The sequence below is a fragment of the Helianthus annuus genome, chromosome 14, assembly GCF_002127325.2.
Source record: "Helianthus annuus cultivar XRQ/B chromosome 14, HanXRQr2.0-SUNRISE, whole genome shotgun sequence".
Classification (NCBI taxonomy): Eukaryota; Viridiplantae; Streptophyta; class Magnoliopsida; order Asterales; family Asteraceae; genus Helianthus; species Helianthus annuus.
Window position 1 is genome coordinate 64,559,856 of NC_035446.2, and position 23,377 is coordinate 64,583,232.

The window sequence follows — 23,377 nt, forward strand, 5'->3', positions numbered from 1 at the left end:
ACCGACCCACTGGAATGTCAGTTGAACAATATCATGCAAAAATAGACTAAAATAAAATAGGAAACCATATAATATAATAAACTCCTATACTCCCCCTCAAGGTGGAGCATGTAGATTCGAAATGCCCAACTTGTCGAGTAAGAATTTCAACTGGAGTCCACTCAACGGTTTTGTTAACAAGTCAGCAATCTGATGCGTCGATTCGATATGCATGGGTTTTATTTCATTGGATTCAACACGTTATTTTCTCATAAACTCACATGTAGGTTTGCCTTACACTACACTCGCCAAAAGATTACATAGCCATCAACTTTTCTCATGGACAAAGTTTTATATTCCACAAGGGAAATGCCGCCAAGCTATACTTCTCACATAACAACACTATTCGTAAAACAATAGTTGAAACATGACGTTTCGATATGACGCTTATATCTTTTGGATATATAGTTACAATTTGTTACCTCCGTATATTACGTTGCGATGTGACATTTTGGTATAAATTTTATTCAAAACAATTGAATTATAAAATTCGACAAAATCAGTATGAATATTGATGTTAGCTGAACCGATACCGGTGTTCATTCTTATCGTTTTTGGTCGATGTAAAACTCTAGTCGATATCTTTTAAGTATTTGGGTTTTTTAGTTATTATTATAACTATTGGTACCATAAAATTACCCACACCAAAAAAAAAAAAAGGAAAAAAAAAACCCTTTAAAGTATCGAAAAACCGAAAATGAAAGAAAGGTAGCCGTTCGTGTGAATCACCCACACACCATTATCCATTCACTGAAAGCTACACCATTCTCTCAACTTCTGAACAAAAATGGCGTCCACCTCTCTCCTTCCACTCGGTAATTCATCTTCCTCCTTCTCAATCGCTCGCTTGCTTGTATTCTTTCAAATCTCTACACTTAATGTCTCTTTTAAGTTATGCATTTTGTTGATGAATGATTCTTAAATAGCAGGTTCTTTTTCTGGGAATCTGTCTAGCAATCATCGAATAACACGAAACAGACCGAGAAGAGTGACGGCTCAATGTTTACGGTCGGGAATTGACACGAAAGGGTCACAAATTGTTGTGTGTGAGGGTGAATTATCGTTAATTAAGCGAAGGGGTGTGATCGGATTAGGTTTAAGCGCTTCAAGCCTTCTATTTCACTCCCCGGATGCGGAGTCAGCTGGGTTGCCACCTCAGGAGATACCGAGATTATGTGATGATTCTTGTGAAAAGGAGCTTGAAAATGTATGGTGAGATTGCATATGTCCTCAACTTTGGTTACATTTTGACAATATAAAAATTTTAGAGTTAAATGCCATTTTAGGTCATGTGGTTTGGGTGGGTCATTTTGCCAGTTTAGTTCAAATGTTTTATTTTTCTCCTATCCGTTGCCATTTTAGTCCACTGCGTTAACTTCATCCATTTTTTCTGTTAACCAGAAGGGCAATTCGGTCATTTTATATGTAATTCTGTTAACTAGAAAGACAATTCGGCCATATAAAATGACCGAATCGCCCTTCTGGTTAACAGAAATAATGGATGAAGTTAACCCAGTGGACTAAAATGACAATAGTGAAACTTTTTTGGACCCACAGGCGAAAAATGAAACCTTTGGACTAAATTGGCAAAATGGCCCAAACCACAGGGACTAAAATGGCATTTAACTCAAAAATAATGGATGAAGTTAACCGAATGGACCAAAATGGCAATAGTGAAACTTTTTTGGACCCATGGGCAAAAAATGAAACCTTTGCATTAAACTGGCAAAATAGCTCAAACCACAGGGACTAAAATGGCATTTAACTCAAAAATTTAAGAACAATATTAAGCATTGAGTGTATGCTCCAAATGGTCTTATTAGAAGTATCATGTCATTTGTGAGGATGAACCATTGCATTACTTTTTACTGTAAAGAGTGAATAGTTTAATTTTTTAAGTTGGGGCGTCAGTTCTTGACACGATAAGAGAACAATTAGGTTTTTAGTTGTCATTTCTACCCGTTTAATAAACGGGTATTGTTCGGATTATCCTCTTTAACCCTTATAACTAAACATGTCGGCCTGTTTAAAGTTGAAATAAATAAAATCAACAAGCTCAACTCGCCAACCCATTTATTAGTTGTTACAACCCGTTTCCAACTTGATTACAATCCGTTTGACTCATTTAGATAAATGGTCTACACTATTATGTTAGTGTCCGGGTTAAGGTTGATGTCCTTGACACAAATAAATATATGGCTCGTGATCTGATTCATCAATTATACCTGACACAGCTGACTCCCCTAGTTTCAAATAAGTCGTTTATTTACTTAGATATTGCGGTTGTTATAAGTTTTATGAAGTGTACTAATCTATACCTTTTTAACTTTATGTAGGTGCCTATGGTAACTACAGAATCTGGTTTACAATACAAGGATATTAAGGTTGGATCTGGCCCTTCTCCCCCAGTTGGTTATCAGGTATCGTGTTCGTATCAAAAATAAACTCTTCAGATTAAATACCTAATTATAACGTCGTATTTTCCATTTCGCTTTCTTTTACCTCGATACTTATACATTGTAATTTGGAGATTCATCGATCAATCGCTGAACATATATCTATGCATAGGTAGTAGTGTATTACCAATGGTAACTTACCATGATAACATGGTTAGTGATCTAACATATTTTGACCATGATTGCCTTCTCTTTTAGTTAGTTTGACCTGTTGACTGGCTTGTTTTGACTTCATTGAAAAGCACTACGGTGTTTGTCTTCCTATGATGTTTGTTTATTCTTTCTTATATGGTTCTTGTTTGTAATCATAGGTAGCTGCAAACTATGTAGCAATGGTTCCAACTGGACAAGTATTTGACAGGTTAGATATTGAATTCATGTTGCCTATTCATATATATGTGCTTGCTTGTATCATATAATACAGTTAGCATGGTCATAACAATGAGTTAACAACTTTACTATTACGACCCCTATCATCACTAGATGTGTAAATGAGCCAAGCCAAGCCCAGCTCGCCTAAACTCAAGCTTGGCTCATGTAACTTAAGAGAGTTCGAACCTTGGTTTTAATAAACGAAAGGCACACAAAAGCGACGAGGTCTAAAAATGAAGCGCGAAGCACAAAGCGCAACAGCGGTGGGCTTTTCGTACCCGAGGTGCAAGAAGATTATATAATTTTCATATATATATCCCATAGGTTTTTAGCATCCCTTATCCAAAATGTAGTTATAACTAAGGTTTATATATGATTTTACGAACATGTACAAGCCAAAAAACCTATTGTCCAACACTTTTATGCATAAAAACACCTAAAATACATAAGGCGCGTGCCTCAGACCTCAAAAAACCCCAAAAAGATGCGCTTTTCTTGCGCTTTGTGGAAAAAGCGCGCCTCAAGTGCCCTGGGGCACTGAGGCTTGCGCCTTGCACCTAGGCGTGCCTCAGGCGCGCTTTTTAAAATCCAGGTTCGAGCTCAGCTCGGACTCGGCTTGTTTATTATTAGTTAGTTATTTTTTTTAAATCCATGTATAATTTATTTTATAAGCACTCATAATTGTTTTTGTACATAACATAGTATATATTATTTAGTTGTTTTCATCAAAATTATATAATAATAAATTTTAGTATGTAATTATATATATTTATTGTATTGAATAAAAAAATAATAGGTTCATTCGAGCCAAGCTCGGCATATGAAGCTTGGGCTCGAGCTCATTTATTACATGAGCTTCAATGTAGGCTCGAGCTCCTTTAGGTTCGTCTCATTCAAGCTTTAGGGAGCCGATCTCTAGTACCTCTCACAAACGACCAGGCTTGTTTACACCTTCAATTTTATCGCCTATTTAAGTATTTCTTCATTTGAAAATTTCAGTTCACTGGAAAAACGCCAAGTTTACATATTTCGTGTTGGGTCAGGTCAGGTAAGGTCTTTTTACATTCTCTTGTAAACATACTTGTTCTTGAATTAAAATCAGTTGTATGTAGAAGTAGCATTTTCGATCTGTTTACTTATATGGGTCGATACCATGTTATGTTACTTACCTTAAGGGGTCAAATGGGTAAAATAAAAAAATACATATATGGGTTGAAAGTGACACAAGGAGTAATTTTGAGGCATACAACCTTGTAAATAGTTTTATTTAAATAATTAGAATATTGTTGAAACTCAAATAATATCACTCAAGTTGGTGAACATAGGTTGTCAAAGGACTCGATGAAGGAATTCTGAGCATGAAGGTTGGAGGAAAACGGCGACTATATGTGCCTGGATCTGTAAGTTCACCATTTTCCCCTTTCTAAGGATAATAATCTTGGCCAACCCAATAGGTGACTTTGTAATTTATGCATTCTTAATTCTTCCCCCAAATGAGTCCATAGTTGACTTTTGTGGTCAACTGAGTTGCTTTAACTTCTAAAGTTGACAAGAATTGTTTTCTTGTTGTGGAAGTATTAAAACCAAACATTTGATGAGATCACATGAGTAGTTTCTGAGGTGGTGAGATGGGCCGGTGGGACAGGTTGGGTAACCGGTCAAATAGGTTCATGTGTACCCAAAAAACACTTTTTTAATCCATTTAAACAAATAATTAATGCATAACTATGATTACAAAAACATTTAACAGTCGTTATCTTTCAATAAAGTGATCTGGGCGATTTTCAGCCCGTTTGACCTATTCAACTCAGTTGACCCGTTCCCTTTTTAGCTAAGTTGAGTTTCACTTGTGATCGTTTCTTGTATCATGTTTGATCATATTACTTACTATGTGTTAATACACACTTACCATGTGACACGTGTGTGTATGTGTAGTTGGCATTTCCCAAGGGTCTAACTTCAGCTCCGGGACGGCCTAGAGTTGCTCCAAATAGTCCGGTCATTTTCGACGTGAGTTTGGAGTACATACCAGGACTTGATGATGATGAAGAGTAAATTATCTGTGTTTTACAAACGTTCCTATATTACCCATCGATTCTCTTGGAGGTGGATAAACTCGTCTCATGAGTCGTATTTAATCAAGGGCAAAATCATCTTTTAACTCTATATATTGTAAAATGAGTTTATTTTTTGGGATGATGCATGTATGTATGTATCACAGAGTGTATTTAACAAAATGAAAAGATTTCAATTCATGGAATAAACCACAAATCGGATTTCAAGTTTTAATTTATTCCAAAAGCTTTAATTATATAAAATTGTTTTTTAACCATTATAATATTAGTAATATAAATAGTATTATAGTAATAGAAATGGTAACACAAACAATTATTAACAAATATTATAGAGTGTTCATGGGAATGTTTTAAAACTAACTGTGTACCGATGTACAACTTCTACCAAAAATGTATAAGGAATCCACACTGCACAGTTGGATTACATGCATATTTTTTTTTTTTAAATGTACATCCAAGAGTTAGCTAGATTTAATTGTTTCTCAACTAGAAATGATATTTAACTGTTAAGAAGTAGAGAAACAATTTTTGGTACCGGGTACCGGTACCGTACCGACCATTTACGGTACCGGTACCAATTTTTCGGGACCAGTACCAAAGAACAGGTACTTACTCGAATCCATGTATGTTTTTGGCAACAATTAACTTGCCAATTGATGCTACCATTTCAACCAAAGAAAGACTCAAAGGAGATGGTTGCGCGTGTAGTTAATTTCATGTCTACACTATAAAAGACGGCTGTTCGACCTATTTGGGAAGTGCTAAACGCCGAATTTGAGTCTCGGTTTAACAAACACGTAACACGCGTGCATGAATACATCTAGTTAAATAAAAAAATAAAGACATAAAAGAAAAGATAGTGAGCTATATAAAAGTAACTAGCCAATCAACCATGTGAACTAGAATTGGTGTTCTCTCACAAGTCACGCCAGCTACGTGCTCCGCCTTCCAAAGGGCTCCCCTTTCACTAGGGGTGGCAAAATGGGTGGGTTGGGTAGGTTTGGGTAATGGGTTAGGATGGGCATGGGTTAGAATGGGTTTGGGTTAAGATGGGTTTACTAAGAGATGGGTTAGAATGGGTTTAGGTCAAGATGGGTTTTTTTCAAAAAAATCAAAAAAAAAATAAAAAAAAATCAAAACAATTCAAAAAATTCAAAAAAAAATAAAAAAATTCGAAAAAATCAAAAAATTCAAAAAAATTCAAAAAAATTCAAAAAAATTCAAAAAAATACAAAAAATTCAGAAAAATAAAAAAAAACTTTGGGATTGCAGGCCATCATCAGAAAATTCTTTATGTTTCGTTGTTGTACCGATTAACGGGAATGATTGTCGTGTTTCAGTTATTGTACCTTAAAAATCCGAAAGTAACTGATGAAGTAGCGTTTCTTGTCTCCGCCTTCGGCTTCAGCAATAGTAGCAGCTTGTTGGACTGCTTCTGCATTGACAGAAAGATATAAAGTTAGTATAACTAGTGTTTAATATGTTCTGTTCATTTCCTTAAATGGTATAACCAATATAATACCATTTAGTCACCTTGGCTGTAGCTTCCTTGGGATCCTTAGGGAAGCCTTTAGCCGAATTTGAATCAATCGAACGAAAAATCTGCAGAAAATGAAATAGATCCTGTCACACAACGTTTTAACGAAAAAAATATATATTTTGCGAAAAGCGGTTGCAATAAATTATCTACCTGTACATGCCACCCTTCGGGATCCTGGTCACTAAGGCAAGGTTCATCATTTACGGTTAAAAACTCTGGCATGTTGTCGATTTTTAGTAAAGATTCATCATATAACGCCTTTAGTTTTTTATACCGCTGACTTTTGACGCCTTTAACCACCGTTCCTCAAAGTTTTTCAAAACATCATATGCAGCTGGTCCGTCTATTTTACTATGCAAGTCGTGCCATGGTTCTCGTGGACAACCCGCAAGATTCCCCTGTTAAATGTAAACCGTAAATTATCTTAAATAACTAATAATGCATTAATGATCCAGTTACAAATTTTAGCTAGAAAGAAAGAATCGAGTGTTCACCGTGAAAGTAGGATTATGAAAGTCATCTGCATGTAATGTTTCTAGACTTTTGAAAATCGGATGCGTGGGATTATCGTATCGACCGTTACATAAGTCAAGTCCTCCGATAAAAGATACGATTTTATTGCGCAAGTAGATGCATGATCTCACCTTTAACATGAAAAAGTAGAGTCTAACTGCACTGAAAATGAACCTCAAAAATATATACTTACCTCCATTAATATCGCACAAGTGCAGCTGAAGGAAAAAAATATTGACAGTTGAGAAAACAAGTGGAAAATAAAAATATATACTTACCTCTATTAACATAGTCCAGTTCACTAGTTTCCTGAGCATCTTCCATTATTTCATAGGCTGTTACACTACCAAGAACGATAAAGGATATTATTTATCTCAAACGGGTCAAATAAAAAGAAGTCCAGTTTTAACCCGTTTGGTATGAACGAGCTGATCTGGGTGGGGTTTTATCTTAAACGGGCCAAATAAAAAACAGTTGGAGTTTCAACCTGTTTACAACTTGTGAAGTTCGGAAACCGGGCTCCACTGACTCAAACAGAAAGCTAGGAACCTCTCGATCGTCTTCATTAACCAGGCAGCGGTAAGCGAGCACTGGCGTTAGGCATGGAAACAACCTGCCATAAAATGATCTTGGCACGCCCCAAACATAACAACATACTACAGGCATTTAATCAATCATATAATGTACCATAATGTAAGCAAATACTATTAATAGAGTTGTTAAAAGAATTTTAATACATATTAAAAAGCTCCCTACTACAAAAAAAAAAAGACACGAACTGCAATATCGGCATCTTTTTCATCCCCTTTGCTGTTTCAGATCACCAACCTGAAAAGAGAAGCGTCAAGTTCTTCACAACTTGATTACAACCCGCCAACAAGACACGATTGACACCCCTAGTATTTTGACCAGAAAAGAGAAGCGTAGCCCGAAAAAGTGATTGGAAGATAATGTTTGGTGGCGTAAAAAAATATTTTCTAAACATGTACTACTTTATCAGTATGGTAGTCAATATTACCTAAACGTGGCTATCATCATATGTCGGATACAATGATTCAATATCTTCTGCAAGTTCTTCCTCGATATCATCCTCGTTTTCATCATCTGGATATGCAAAAAGAGTAAAACATTAATTAACATTCTATACATAGTGAAGTCATAAATAGAACGAACTTAATACCTTCTAAATCAAACAACCAATCACGGGTGCATAGCAAAGCCTCAACATTCGATGAGCGTAATGAAGATCGATATTTACTTAGAACCCGGCCCCCAATACTGAAAGATGATTCTGAGGCAACGGTAGTGATTGGGATGCTCAATATATCACGAGCCATGAGAGACAATTGAGGATATCTCCCTTGATTATCCTTCCAATACTGTAAAATGTCAAGTTCTTCTTTTCTATTAAGTCGATCCTCCTCCAAATACATGTCTAGTTGTGATTTTTTTTTCTCGACATTCCTAAATTCGCCTGTAAATGACTCAAATCCATCCATATCATCAGACGTATCAACACAAATATTTGAACTCCTGGCTGTTGAAGAAGTTGTTCTTGACAAAACACCATACTCCGTATCATATAGCTTATGTATCCCTTTGAAAATAATATCCAATTTCTCTTTACATACTTTCTCTTCCATGTTAAGCTTTTTGAAAAAAAACTCAACAAGCTCAAACTTATATCGTGGATCTAGAACAACCGCAAAAGATAATATCATGCTATAGTTTTCCCAATATTTATCAAATTTCTTTTTCATTTCTTTTGCCATGTCACTTATCACCTTATCAACATTGTCCATCTGATCTTCAATACACTTTTGAATCTTCCACACATTATAAAAATATAAGTTCGAAGTAGGATAAGAGTTACCAGAAAACAAAGTTGTGATGTTATAGAAGGGCTTCAAAAATTTTGTGATTGTTTCCACCCTTGTCCATTCCTGTTCTGATGGGAAAGTCTTATACCTCGAATCAACAAGTGCTAGCCGCTCATATGCATTACGATAGGCCAATGCACTATCGAGCATCAGATAGGTAGAATTCCATCTTATTACAATATCTTGATGCACTTTTTTCCCGCATTTTAATGACAGTTGGTGTATACATTCTGCAAACTTGTACTTTCTATCCGAACTTCCTCTAACATACTTCACCGACTCTCGAACCTTTTCAATGGCTCCTTCAATCACCTTTAATCCTCCTTGAACAATTAGATTTAACACGTGTGCACAACAACGCACATGCGTAAAGTCCCCATCACAAAGTAAAACACGATTCAAACGAAAATGACTGTTTAAACAATCTACCAAAACATCATTATATTTGGCATTATCTACTGTGATCGTAAACACCTTTTTCTCAATACCCCAATTTCCTAAAAAATTAACCAAGTACTCTGCTAAAAGTTTGCCACTATGTGAAAGGCTTTCACCAAAGGGTTGTAACGTTGTCCGGGGCGGACCTACCTTGTAACAAGGATAACCTACGTTGCCCCTTATCGCTCCAACGGTAGCGTAAATTTTAGAAAAAATTTACGTTTTTGATTTCGTTACCCTTTTTTTAAAACGTCGTCCCTATAAGGATTTTCTAGATCCGCCACTAGTTGTTCACGCCGTAGCAGTCCCACATGACTTGTTTCCACGCCTAATTTGAAAGCTCGCAACACATAACATGCATATAAAACGACAGTCTTACCCTCTGCTTAACAAAAATAAAAATCCCAAATTTTTAATATTTAGCAAATTATAATTACAACTTTAAACACAAACCCACAATTATTTATACCAAGTAGTGTACAAACCACAAATTTACAAACCTAAGAATATGACCACTGTCGCATCACCGCGACCACTGTCGCATCACCGCCACATACGAATTTTAAGCATTAACTAAATACCCGATATCCAGGCGTAGTAGAATAACTAAAAAGAAAACGTCATGGGATAGATAGGTGTGGGCCTCACCTTCTTCCTTGTTAAAAACGCCAACATGGGGCGTTAATCGACAACACTCCGTCTAACCACCAAAACTAAGATAAACCGAAGTAGCAACACCAACAGCATAAACACCGATGACCGTCCCAACAACCTCCATACCGGAGCGCGTAAACATCCCAATTCCAGCAATCCCAGCAACCCCGATCGGCACCTTCACCAAAACCGCCTTCTGCGCGTTGGAAACAATCACATCCCTATACAAATCCACCGCAAACTCCTTAAACTCCGACTCCCCAACCGTCACAATACCGTCACCGTCTGGAACTGTTCTTTGCAGCGATTTGTCGATCTGGGTCCGGGTGGGAGGGGAGTTGACCCATTTGTTGATTAATGGGAGGTTAAGAGATGTTAGGGTTTGGTAGAGACGGTCGGAAGCTGAAGCGATCTGGTAGCGCGGGAGGCCGGGGAAAGCTTGTTGGGTGAGAGAGAGGGATTGTTGGTAGACTGTGGTGCATGCTGTCGTGAAATCTGCTGAGGATTGGAGGGTTTCGGTCACCCGTTTTGAGGATGATGAACCCATTTGTTTAAGATGTGGATTTTGCAACGTGTTGACTTAAAAGGTGTTTGTTTGGGTACCCATTCCGAATTTGTTACCCATGTAACGTGTTGTTTAAAAGTGCTTGGCACACCCAAATGCCTATAGGCACATCAAAAAGGGTTTTTTTGTCTTATATGTACACCTTGCAGTGTGGAGCTGTGGTCAAAATGCGACGTTTTGGTCTGGTCAATCAGACAAAAGACTGACGGGTCTGTTGACGGATTCAAAACGCCGAGCTTTGGCCGCGTTTTGATCCTGTCAACCAGACAAAAGATTGATCGGCGTTTTCGTCCGGTTAACAGACCCGTCAGATACCTGCCAAACTTTGTCTGGTTGACCGGACCAAAACGCCGCACTTTGGCCACAGCTCGACACTGTAAGGTGTGCATATAGGACAAAAAAGTCTTTTTTTGGGCTAACTATCTACACACCAAGTGTGCAAATAATCTTCCCCTTTAGTAAAGGGGTGTGATAAATACACCTAACATATGGATTAATAAGTCAAATTTGAAAATGATTAAGTACTTTAATACATTATTTTATTATAAAGTCAAAAGTAATACTTATGTTCTTTTATATTATTTTACTAGAATTATCACCCGCCACAATGCGGCGGGGGATTCATCAGTTATATATCATGTTAGATGAAAGGAAAATGTTTTTCACATGACCACGAGCCTATGTGTAAAACCGAGAAAAAAATAACCAAGTCGATCTCTAACTCGCACGTTGCAACAGACCTATTAAACGGGGGAAAATAGATGCGCTGCGACGGACATGTCAAACAAGAAAAAAAATAGATGAAAAAACGTTGAACCCCACACGCACGTTGCAGTGTGTTAAGTCGGAAATTTAGAACGACACGTTAAATGGAGAACTTATGAAAGATGAAAAGTATATAAGAGACTAAAATTGAAAGTAAAAAAAATGTTGAGATTAAATTGCAAAAGATGAAAAGCTTTGGGTTGAAAGTAAAAAAAAAATAAAGGGGTTGAATTGCAAAAGATGAAAACTTTTGAATTAGAAGTGAAAATTCAAACTAATCAAAGAGGTTAAAATACCAAAGATTGAAACTTTAGACTTAAATTGTCAAAAAAATGAAACTTTAGAGTTAAAAAAGAAATCAATTAAACAAAAGAGATAAATAGATTTAGTTAAATTGATGTTTAATATTATTTTAATATTATTATTATTATTTAATAAAAGAGATAAATATAAAATAAGGGTGAGAAATTACCAGAGAATGACACGTGTCCAAAAAGGATTTTTGTTTATTAGTATAGAAAGATTTTATAATATTTTTGGTACTTTTTTTATATTTTGTTATACTATTATTAGTATTAATATCAATATTAATAAATAAATATTCAAGACACTTTATTATAAACACGAAAGTGAAAAGGTTTATTATAAATAAATAAATAACGAGTCTCTAATAAAAAAAATAAACATGTAAACATTAAAACAATTAATCACCTAGATCTACAAAACCACTTTCACGACGATAAAGTTGGGTATATAATTCTAGACGCCACCAATGCATTGTCTCCTATCCAGCCACAGACATACTAATGTTGCTTCATATATGTTTTATAATTAATAAAGACATTTATCTTATTTTTTTTTTTCAAAGCACCATAGGTTTATAAATGTCATTTAGAATTGTTTTTGCTGATACGAAGCACCATAGCTTTATATATTAACCATCTTAAATTAAAAAACTAAAACATTTAGAGTTAATTGCCAAAATCGCCCTTGAAGTTTGGGTACATTTGCCATTTTCGTCCAAAATGAAGGTTTTGTACCATTTTGCCCCCCACGTTTGTAACTTTTTGCCATTTTCATCCAAATACCTAACCAAGTTACTTTATATCTTATTATGGGGTATTTTTGAAATTTCTCATTTATAAGGGGTAACTTGTAAATTAGCTTCTCAATTATATATAAGCCTTTTATTAACATACATTCTTCATAAAACACCCATTTACACAGAGAAGAAAAAACCCTAAATCTTCCCCCTTTCTTCTTCATCCCGTTCTTCATGAATCAAGACATGGTTGTATGCAATTGTAGTGCTTAGACCATCATAAAAACGTCGTGGACCTCCCAAAATCCTGCTCGTCGATTCCACTGCTGTGATAGAGCGGTATGTATGTGTTATTATTAGGGTTTAATTGCAAAATCAAACTTCATCTTTATTCATGTTGTACGAATTGCAGGGACGGACGTGTGGTTTTGTGAGTTGGGCTAAACCTCCAATGAACCAAAACCCTGCTGTGATGATACCTGCATTGTTGGACACAATAAGAAGGCATGAAGAAAATGCAAGAGAGATGGCATACAAGATCAGTTTAAGGGATCAACAAGCAAGAACATTGGCTCGACAGAACAGGGTGATGAAAATACTTCTAGGCTGCACCTGGTTGTTTGTGGTGATGTATTACATTTGTTGTTGAAAAAATTGTCATAAAAAGGGTAGTTGGCTAGCGTAATGTAATGATCCGTCTTTTGGTATCGTGTGTATTTGGTTAGCGTAATGTAATGATTCGTTTTTTGGTATCATGTGTATTTGGTAATGTAAAGAATCCGTCTTTTGGTTAGCGTTATTGTAATGTAAAGAACTCGTCTTTTGGTTAATGGTATCGTGTGTATTTGGTAATGTAAATAACCCGTCTTTTGGTTAGCGTTATTGTAATGTAAAGAACTCGTCTTTTGGTTAATGGTATCGTGTGTATTTGGTAATGTAATGATCCGTCTTTTGGTATCATGTGTATTTGCTAATGTAAAGAACCCGTCATTTGGTTAGCGTTATTGTAATGTAAAGAATCCGTCTTTTGGTATCATGTGTATTTGTGCATTTCGACCAAATTGTGCATTTCGACCAAATTGTGTATTTCGACCAATTACTATCGCAACCCCCGTTCCCTATCCCGGGAGCGGGCGGCCGCGAGCCAGTTTCAGTGGTATCTTGTTATTGTCTAATTTGGCAGCGGAATTTTTTTTTCATCAGGATCGTAGTTAGGAAATATTGTATCAGAGTAAAATACCACATTTTCATAACATTAAACACATGGGTAAAACCCAAGTTTTCAGTACACATATTTCATAGGAATAAATCCGATTCTTTATTTAAGAAAAACATCTATTTCTTTTAGGTAACTTTATTGCCACTTTTCCAAGCCTTCAGTGCTGTCCAGCTGGCTTCTATTTGGCTTTCACATATGGTTACCTGAAACGCGTTTTAAAAACATTTTGTCAGTGGGAAATACTGGTGAGCGAATCCCAGTTTAATTAAGTTTAAGTAAAAAGTCACAGTGTACAGTATTGAGGGCGATCTCGTAATTACATTTGTTTCCAAGTTATATCAATTATCACCCGTGGTATTGTCAGACTCAACTTGTGGAAATGTTACTCCTTGACCAGGTGGTAACAAATTTTGTATACAAAATCCCAACATACCCATGATAATTGTATTCTTACAAATACTCAATAATTGCTACTCGCATGGAAAAATATTTAAGGTTTTGTAAAAACAATAAATAAAAGCTTTTCAAAAAGTGGATCAACTCACATTGCTGTCTTAGGGTTTTCAGTAAGGATTTCATGGGAGTAATCTATAAATTACACAAATGCACGTGTGTTAGTACAATAACCCAATTTAACATTAGTAATACCCTCCCCGAGACGGCATTCCAACGACTACGTCGGGCAGAACCACGACAGCCGTTACGGAACCCTAGATCAATCGGGCAGAGTATCTAATACGTCTCCAGGGGTTATGATACTTACATCGTAGCAGAACCTCGCTATTTAGGGGGGTATTAGATTCGAGTATAATGCCTACTATTTAATTTTGAGAGAGAAAGAAACGATTTTGAACGAAACAGACCGAAGGCTCGATGCCTCCTTATATAGGGTTGAAACCTGACTCTCTCTCGGCCCGCCTAAGAGTAGCCAAAGGGCTACGCGGCCCGTGTCAAACTCCGGTCAAAGCGTAGCCCATCCGGATCACCTACTAGACTTGACACGATGCTGACACGTGTCATCACCGGGCTGCGCCACCATCTCGATCTCTAGCGGCCCGCGTGAAGGTTGGGGTGGGGTTACGCGACCCGCCTCAACTTATAATTTCAGTTTTTTTTAATTATTTTTAATGTTATATTGTATTTCGGGCTCGGTTTTCACATACGGGGTGTATTTAAAGACATATATGAATATTTTAAAATATATTAGGGTGTCGGAAACAAATTTTACGAGGGTGTTGGTTTTGGGTTGCTATATCCCCTCCACCTTATTTTAGAGCTCGTCCTTGAGATCTACTGGAACAAATGTGGATATTTCCTTTGCATTTCTGATTCAAGTTGCCATGTATATTCAGGTCCTCTTTTGGAGTCCCACTTTACTTTGACCAGAACTAATCTCTTATGCTTGACATTCTTAACTTTCTTGTCTTCAATCTGTAGAGGCCTTTCTAAAATTTTGAGTTGCTCATTTACCTCTATATCCTTAAGAGGCACTATAAGTGATTCATCAGCTAGGCATTTCTTGAGATTAGATACATGAAATACATCATGTATTCCTGCCATTTCCTCTGGCAGTTGTAGCTGATAGGCTACAGGTCCTATTCTTCTAATGATCTCAAAAGGTCCAACATACCTGGGACTTAGTTTTCCCCTCTTAATAAATCTTACCACTCCTTTCCACGGAGAGACTTTTAACAAAACTTTGTCACCTATCTGGAATTCCAATGGTTTGCGTCTGTTACCAGCGTAGCTCTTCTGTCGATCACGTGCTGCTTTCAGTCGTTCCTTGACTTGAATGATTTTATCTGTTGTTTCCTGTACTATCTCAGGTCCAGATAGTTGCTTTTCCCCAATTTCTGCCCAACAGACTGGGGTTCTGCACTTTCGTCCATAAAGTGCTTCGAATGGTGCAGCATTGATACTTGTGTGATAACTGTTATTATAAAAAAATTCTATTAAAGGTAAGTGATCGTCCCAATTACCTCCGAAATCAATTACACAAGCTCTAAGCATGTCTTCCATTGTCTGAATTGTCCTTTCGCTTTGTCCGTCTGTTTGAGGATGGTAAGCTGTGCTTAGATTCAACTTGGTTCCCATTGCTTTTTGGAAACTTGCCCAAAAATGAGAGGTAAAACGACTATCCCTATCAGAAACAATTGATAAAGGTATTTCATGTAATGAAACAATTTCATTTACATATAATTTGGCTAATTGTTCCATACTGAAAGTTTCTTTCATTGGTAAGAAATGAGCTGACTTGGTTAGCCTATCTAGAATCACCCAGATTGTATCATTAACTTTTCTTGTTTTGGGTAATTTGGTAACAAAATCAATTGTTATTAATTCCCATTTTCAAACTAGCATTTCTAACTGCTGTAGCAATCCTGAGGGTTTCTGGTGTTCAGCTTTGACTTGGGAACAAGTTAAACATTTAGAAACATAAGCTGCTATATCCTTTTTCATTCCTATCCCCAGAAAATTTTCCTTAAATTCTGGTACATTTTATCACTGCCTGGATGCATCGTATATTTAGACTTATAGGCTTCTTCTAATATACGGTGACGTAGGTTTCCTAATTTAGGTATCCACATTCTCTTTTCATGGAATCTCCAAATTCCATCTGTTCCTTGTTCTAATTCTTTAATCATTCCTTTTAATCTTTCAGTATCATCCTTGATTACTGATTCTTGTGCTTTTCTAATCTGATCGTTTAAATCTACTTGTAGATTTAATTTAAGAGAACGTACTCTTTTTGGATTTTCATGATACTTTCAACTTAAAGCATCAGCCACTACATTGGCTTTCCCTGCATGATACTGGATATCACAATCATAATCACTAAGCATTTCCATCCAGCGTCTTTGTCTCATATTCAATTCTTTTTGCCAAAAACATACTTTAACTCTTATGGTCGGTGAATATGGTAAACTTACTACCATAAAGGTAATGTCTCCAAATCTTAAGGGCAAAAATTATGGCTCCTAGTGCTAGATCATGGGTTGAATAATTCTTTTCATGATTCTTAAGTTGTCTAGAGGCGTAAGCTATAACCTTTTGACGTTGCATCAACACACATCCGTAACCTAACTTAGAAGCGTCACAACAGACTACGAAGTCTTCAGTTCCTTCTGGTAATGCTAGTATGGGTGCATGAGTTAATTTTTGCTTAAGGATTCTAAAGGCTTCTTCTTGTTTTGGGCCCCATTCAAACTTAATGGATTTACAGGTTAACTTAGTTAAAGGAATGGCTATTCTTGAAAAATCTCGAATAAATCTTCTATAATAACCGGCCAATCCTAAGAAACTCCTAACCTCACTTGGTGATTCAGGGGTTTTCCATTTGGTAATTGCCTCAATCTTTGTTGGATCCACATGAATCCTTTCATGATCAACTAAGTGTCCAAGAAATTGTACTTGTTCTAACCAAAATTCGCACTTTGAAAACTTAGCGTAAAGCTTTTCCTTTCTTAATAGACTTAAAAGTAAGTGCAAATGCTTTGCATGATCCTCTTTACTCTTAGAGTAAATTAGAATATCATCTATGAAGACAATTATGAGTTTATCCAAATATGGCTTACATATTCGGTTCATCATGTCCATAAATGCGGCTGGGGCATTGGTTAAACCAAATGGGATGACAGTAAATTCATAATGGCCATACCTTGTTTTGAATGCGGTTTTAGGAATGTCCTCTTCCTGTACCTTTAATTGATGATATCCTGATCTTAAATCGATTTTAGAGAAAAATCGAGCTCCTTGCAATTGATCGAACAGATCATCGATTCTTGGTAATGGGTACCGATTCTTAATCATGACCTTGTTCAATTCACAGTAGTCAATGCACATACGCATTGATCCGTCCTTCTTTTTGACGAACAAAATTGGCGCTCCCCATGGCGATGAGCTTGGCTGTATAAATCCTTTCTCCAATAATTCGTCTAACTGTTTCTTCAGTTCCTGCATTTCGGCGGGTGCCAAACGGTAAGGTGCTTTGGCAATTGGTGTTGTTCCTGGTAGTTGGTGGATTCTGAATTCAACTTCCCTGTCTGGCGGTAGTCCTGGCAATTCTTCTGGAAATACATCTGAAAACTGGGACACTACTGGAATGTCTTTTAGCTCTTTTCCTTTAGTGTTAGTGATTATAGAAATCAAATACACTATAGATCCTTTTCTTATATAACTTGCAGTTTTCATCACAGAGATGAATTTTGTGGATCTAGATGGTTTATCTCCTTTAATTGTGATCTTTTCACCCCTTGGTGAATTTATTTGAATTGACTTTTGATCACATAAAATACTGGCTTTATTAGCTATTAACCAATCCATTCCTAACACAACATCGAATCCTGCCAGATTCATTAGGTAAAGGTTTGCAATAAACTTTTGATTAAAAATTTCTATTCTTGTTCCCTGCAAGATTTCAGAAATCCTAACGGTTTCTCCATTTGCTGTCTCTACTAGACATTCTTGTGGTAGTTTAATTAATGATTGATTTAGAAGTTTTCAAAACGAAGTATTGATAAAACTTTGGTTTGCACCAGAGTCAAATAATACTTTAGCAAAAATATCATTAACTAAAAACGTACCAGCTATGACATCCGGGATCATCTTGGCTTCATCTACCGTTAGAACAAATGCTCTAGCATTTTTAGTGTTCTTGTTGTTTGCAGCTGGAGCCAATTTCGGACAATTTGGCTTGATATGGCCTTTTTCTCCACAATTGAAGCACAGTCCATTAGTAAGTTTCCTCCTGCAATATTCTTCCTTGTGTCCTGGTGCCTTACAGTAATTGTAGTGAGTGGAGCATTTTCCTGAGTGCTTCTTTCTGCAGGTTTTGCAGTACGGTGCAGAGGTAGAACCAATATTCCTACGGTTGGAATTTCCAGAACGGAATTCTTGGGTAAGCCTTTGAGTTAGGTTTCTGTAACAACCGTCAATAAAACTCGTAATTAGAATAATAATTATCCAATAGAGTAAATTACAAGTTTTATCCTTTATGTATGTATCAAATTACAGGCGGTGTCCTTTAATTTTAAAATTGACTGGTTTTGTCCTTAACGTTTCAAAATCTTGCACGTTATATCCTTTAGGCCAAACCCAGTTAGATATTTTGGTTAAAGTTAGCCATGTGCCTTGCACATGAGGGCGCTTTTGTCATTTTGCCTCCCTAAAGACTTTTGTCATTTTATATCTTTTCACCCATCTCTCTCTGTATATGTCTCTGTCATTTACAACCACCCTACAACACCACCATCCGCTGCTGCCATCAACCCCACCACCATCGACCACCACCCCCACACCACCTGGCACCAACCACAAGTCTTAGACACATGACCCAACCCACCTGGAACAAGACCGACCTGCGGTTCACAATGGTTTTGAGTAAAACAAGAACATTTGTTCGGTGTTGAAGTTTCCCGGCCACCAGATTCGACGGAAATAGTTGGTTTTGACAAGATTTGGGTCAGACGACTTCAACACCGACAAAAAAGAGACCTTAAGGTCACGAACAACAACACGATGCCTTCGAATTTATTGTTTTGGGGTATTTTGTTGCATTGAATTTGTAAAAATATCATCAGTTTTATAGATATCTTGAGGTTTGGGAACAGGTTTTTACGGTTGGAATTGAGGTTTTATATTCAATTTTATGGTGATGTAGAAAAATGGATAAGGTTAATAACAAGATATATTGAGGTTTGGGTACAGGTTTTCAAGTGCAACTCTTTTAATTATTCATGAATGGGGAATGGTGATGGAAAGTTTCAACGGAGCGATGGGTTGCCTGAGATGAGATGATGAATGGGGTAGCTGATGAAATAGGGTTTAGGTGGGTATAAATTGGGGAAAATTGTGAATGGGGGAACAAATGACAGATTTGCCCTCATGTGCAAGGCACATGATCAACTTTAACAAAAAAATTTAACTGGGTTTGGCCAAAAGGACATAACATGCAGAATTTTGAAACGTTAAGGATAAAACCAGTCAATTTTGAAGTCAAAGGACACCGCCTGCAATTTGGTACATACATAAAGGACAAAACTTGTAATTTACTCTATCCAATAAGAAAACCCTAATTGAGACACCCAAGTGATTTGGCATAAATCCTGAAATTTCCGGAACAATCGGAATCAGGATCAGGGCCCCTAAAACTCGAGGGGGGCAAACCCTAATTGATAATTATCTAATTAAAATCGTTGCTAAAGGCTGATTGGCTGAATTTTTGACTCACCAAAGCTAAGACCCGAACTCAGCTAGGCTAGGAAATAGGTTGCACCCTTTACGGACCGTAAAGGTTAAGCCTTACGGACCGTAAGCCTACCGGTCAGCCTTACGGACCGTAAGGGTTAGGTCATACGGTCCGTAAGCGAGTCGAATTTCTGGCTATAAATAGCTGACCTTGGCACTTAACTGTTGAAACAAAAGCGACGTAGAATCGCTGTCTGTACGTCGAGTTAGATCGATTACAGTCCACAATAAACACACACGATCACGAGGTGCTGCCGCAATCAGGGTAATAACTCGATCGCTATTACGATTCAACGTCCGATCGATTATAACTATCCAACGATAGTCCGGGTGCTGCTCGAATTGAGCTTGTACTTTGATTATTTGTCGTGATTTCGACTTGAATATTAGAGTGCTGTTCGAATTCGGACTATGCTCTGTTATTCGTTGTGAATCCGACTGAATTATCGAGTATTGCACTGATTAATCGTTGTGAGGGTTTAATCTCGTGAATTGACGTAACTGCTGTATTAGTGTGCATTGTGTTAAATTAGGTTTAATCAAGGCTAATCAGTAGGCTTATATCTTGCTCGTTAATCTGCAATGTGAGTCATTCTTCTTTTAAACTGTTTTCTCACAGTTTGTGAGTAAGTTTACAAAACTCCAAGTTATTTTCAAAGGTTATAATTACAGGGATTAAGTCTATGTAATCACCAAGTTACAGCCGGTATGTGGGGTTTTGTATACATTACTTATTTCCCGTCACACTTGGACAAACGGGTGGCCAAGGGGTGATCTGACCACAGTCACAGACACCATTGGACATATGGGCTAGCCAATGGTTGGTCGAGTGACAAATACTGTGGGTAGTTGGTTTGATATCAGAAACATTGTAATTCCCCTTAATACTGTAATTTATAACTAACGGGTCGTTTTTAGAAAAATAGACTGATTCACTCAGTATTTCCCCGCTGATAAAACCTTTTCCAAACATGTTTCAGGTGATCTGTGTGATCCAGGAAAAGTGCAGTAAAGCACTACAAGCTCAGAAAAGTGGCTCATTGTGAATAAATAAATAAATAAAACATGTTTTGGCAAATAATGATTTCTGTGTGGAATCAACGTATTGTAAATTATGGGAATTTATCCCTAAAACTTTGTATAATATATTAAACGAGCATTTTACGGTGAAAAGATCCTTTAATAAAAGACTTCCGCTGCCGCATAAATCAGATACTACGGGTACCACTGGACTGCTCGCGGCTCCCGATTCCGTCCAGGGTGGGTCGGGGGTCGTGACAGAAGGTGGTATCAGAGCTAATAATTAATAACTATTGAGCCACTGATCGAGCCACTGATTTAAGCCTATTACGGAATTAAGTATTCGACAAAATACTTAATCCTACTAGTTATCATTCTGTGATTATTTGTTGTATTAACTGATTATTTGTTAGTTACAGTATGGGTAAACAAAAGCTGTCTGCTATCTACCACAAATTAGATATTGCATCTTCTTCTAAAAACCCAGTAAACCTAGAAGAAGGAATCTTTGTCCGCAAGGCAAACTATGAGAATCCTCTTTCCCCAGAGAAAAGGGATTCAATACTTAAAAAGAGTCAGGAGAAAAAGAAACCCCGAACCAAGAGAGTTAGGTTTAACCCAGAAGTCCAAGAGTTGGGTAATAGTACACCTTGGGAAGATAAAATAGACAAGAAATGGGCAAATCTCTATATGCTAGCTACTGTAGCAGAAAATGCCAACCTCTAAATATCCGATAAGTTGGGTCTAGTAAGAGAAATCACAATCCAGTAAATAAATAAAATCCTAGTGTGTTTATTTCTGTTGTCCTTAGTATGCAATAAAACTTCAGTGTTTGTTTGTTAAACTTTGTTTCAAAGTTTTAACATTGCATTCTTGTATTTTGCATATATACTATGCAGCATGAATGAGATATCGGAAGCATTTCAGAATCTCAATCTATATCCAGTGCCTATCGAAGTCTCTTACGACTTTACTGGTTACATCGCTGACATAGAAGAACCTGTGGAATTCAAAGCTCCACCGCTGGAAAAAGCCAAACCTAAAAAGAAGAGAAGATACGTAGGGTGGAGGAAAGTACGCCGTAGGAAACCAACCACTAGGAGACTTCCTAAAATAGAAAATCCTGTGAGCATGAACAAGGGAAAGGAAATAGAAACTGGAGAAAGTTCGCAACCACCAGAAAAGGAATTAGGAATAGACCTAAAGCAAAAGGGAATAGAGATCGGAGAAAGCTCTAAACAGTCTGAGGAAATCACGTTCCAGGACGAAATAGACCGCCTACTGGATAATTGTGATGTTCTAGAGCCTATCAACAATAATCTCTTCTCTTATCCTGCTACAGCCCACTTCCCACTAAACCTAGGACCAGCTATTCCAGACCCACTAGTTCACACCAGACCATTAGGCCAAATGGAGGAATGGTGGACTAATGACTGGCAATTCCAAAATATAGTTAATAGTCCCTATAGTTTTCTCCCACAGTTTGATCCAGAACCTATCCCTAATCCGCCAATGAGCTCTGAAAATTTAGCTGAGTTACGTCAGTTTGGTGAAGAACTGATAGGCACCGGGAATAGGATCCGGGAAATGGGGGAGCAGATCTCTTGGAAGTACGACGAGAGGGAGCGTCGTTACTGAAACTGCCAGTGGACCAAAAGATAGGAAGGGCTGGAAAAAGTTTGTCTGTATTATAATTAATGTAGTAAAACTGATTCTGTAAAATGGGCAATAAAACCTTGTAAGATATGGTGTGTACGGAGGCATATACAATATACAATAACAAAATGAAAGTCGAGAAATCAACAATTTTGGTTATGTTTGTATGTTGTAGTGTTCATCTGTGCTAAAATTGTTATTAATAAGTTAGACACTAATAAATTTCTACTAATTAGCAGATGGAAAACGCTAACAATGAACCAATTAATGAAGTAAATCAATCTGAGCAAGAACCGGAAGATCAATATATAACCCGACAAGATATTGAGCACTTTATCGCCCAAGGAATAGCCCATGCTATTCCAGAAATAGTGGCTGCTGTTCAAAAACCTGCCGAACCACAACCATTACATCCTAGTAAACGTACTCTGGAAGATAACGGCAGTAACAGCATAAATGGAGGCGGCAATCATAACGATCATGATCCGCAACAAGTCCCACTTCTAAAAAGAATAAAAGCTGCAACATCTGGTTGCACTTACAAAGAGTTTCTTGCTTGCAAACCCACTGAATTTGCAGGTAACGAAGGGGCAACTGCAACACTGCGCTGGTTAGAGAAAACCGAAGCAGTAATTGCAATAAGCAAATGTGCCGAAGAGGATCAAGTGATGTATGCATCAAATCTGTTCAAAGAAGGAGCACTAGAATGGTGGAACACGGTCCTCCAGGCAAAAGGAAGAAGGATAGCCTATGCCATGAGTTGGGAAGAATTTAAGAATCTTGTAGAAAGAAAATTCTGTCCCGAATATGAAAAAGATCAAATGGCAAACAAATTCCTAAGACACCGCATGACAGGGGTAGATTGCCGGGGCTATACTTCGACATTCTTTGAATATG

General features: G+C 37.1%; 3 protein-coding genes across 4 annotated transcripts; 1 reads left to right on the top strand and 2 right to left on the bottom strand.

Moving 5' to 3' along the window:
- Positions 1–705: 705 nt before the first annotated feature.
- Positions 706–5,156, top strand: LOC110908449 (peptidyl-prolyl cis-trans isomerase FKBP16-3, chloroplastic). Of its 2 annotated transcripts, none has more exons than XM_022153397.2 (7): positions 706–854; positions 969–1,246; positions 2,376–2,459; positions 2,807–2,856; positions 3,867–3,915; positions 4,193–4,267; positions 4,803–5,156. In XM_022153397.2, exons 1-7 carry the CDS (start codon positions 827–829, stop codon positions 4,920–4,922), a joined length of 684 nt encoding a protein of 227 aa, XP_022009089.1. In that variant the 5' UTR covers positions 706–826; the 3' UTR covers positions 4,923–5,156. The 2 variants fall into 2 exon arrangements, with proteins under 2 accessions (XP_022009089.1, XP_022009088.1); XM_022153396.1 differs by having other exon boundaries at positions 737–854; positions 966–1,246.
- Positions 5,157–7,652: 2,496 nt separating this feature from the next.
- On the bottom strand, positions 7,653–9,641 carry LOC110908447 (zinc finger BED domain-containing protein DAYSLEEPER). Its single transcript, XM_022153394.2, has 3 exons — positions 8,176–9,641; positions 8,014–8,099; positions 7,653–7,823 (listed from the first exon to the last, which is right to left on the bottom strand). Exons 1-2 carry the CDS (start codon positions 9,023–9,025, stop codon positions 8,014–8,016), a joined length of 936 nt encoding a protein of 311 aa, XP_022009086.1. The 5' UTR covers positions 9,026–9,641; the 3' UTR covers positions 7,653–7,823.
- Positions 9,179–10,555, bottom strand: LOC110908448. The gene has a single exon (XM_022153395.2). The coding sequence runs from the start codon at positions 10,512–10,514 to the stop codon at positions 10,014–10,016; it is 501 nt and encodes a 166-aa protein (XP_022009087.1). The 5' UTR covers positions 10,515–10,555; the 3' UTR covers positions 9,179–10,013.
- Positions 10,556–23,377: the final 12,822 nt, after the last annotated feature.

Excerpts from the sequence above, each read along its gene's own strand:
- LOC110908447 (XM_022153394.2), bottom strand. The coding sequence starts at position 9,025 with ATGCTCGATAGTGCATTGGCCTATCGTAATGCATATGAGCGGCTAGCA. Across the intron at positions 8,100-8,175 it reads TTGGTTGTTTGATTTAGAAG|ATGATGAAAACGAGGATGAT; the intron begins GTATTAAGTTCG and ends TTGCATATCCAG.
- LOC110908448 (XM_022153395.2), bottom strand. The coding sequence starts at position 10,514 with ATGGGTTCATCATCCTCAAAACGGGTGACCGAAACCCTCCAATCCTCA.
- LOC110908449 (XM_022153396.1), top strand. The coding sequence starts at position 827 with ATGGCGTCCACCTCTCTCCTTCCACTCG. Across the intron at positions 855-965 it reads CACCTCTCTCCTTCCACTCG|CAGGTTCTTTTTCTGGGAAT; the intron begins GTAATTCATCTT and ends ATTCTTAAATAG. Across the intron at positions 2,857-3,866 it reads ACTGGACAAGTATTTGACAG|TTCACTGGAAAAACGCCAAG; the intron begins GTTAGATATTGA and ends TGAAAATTTCAG.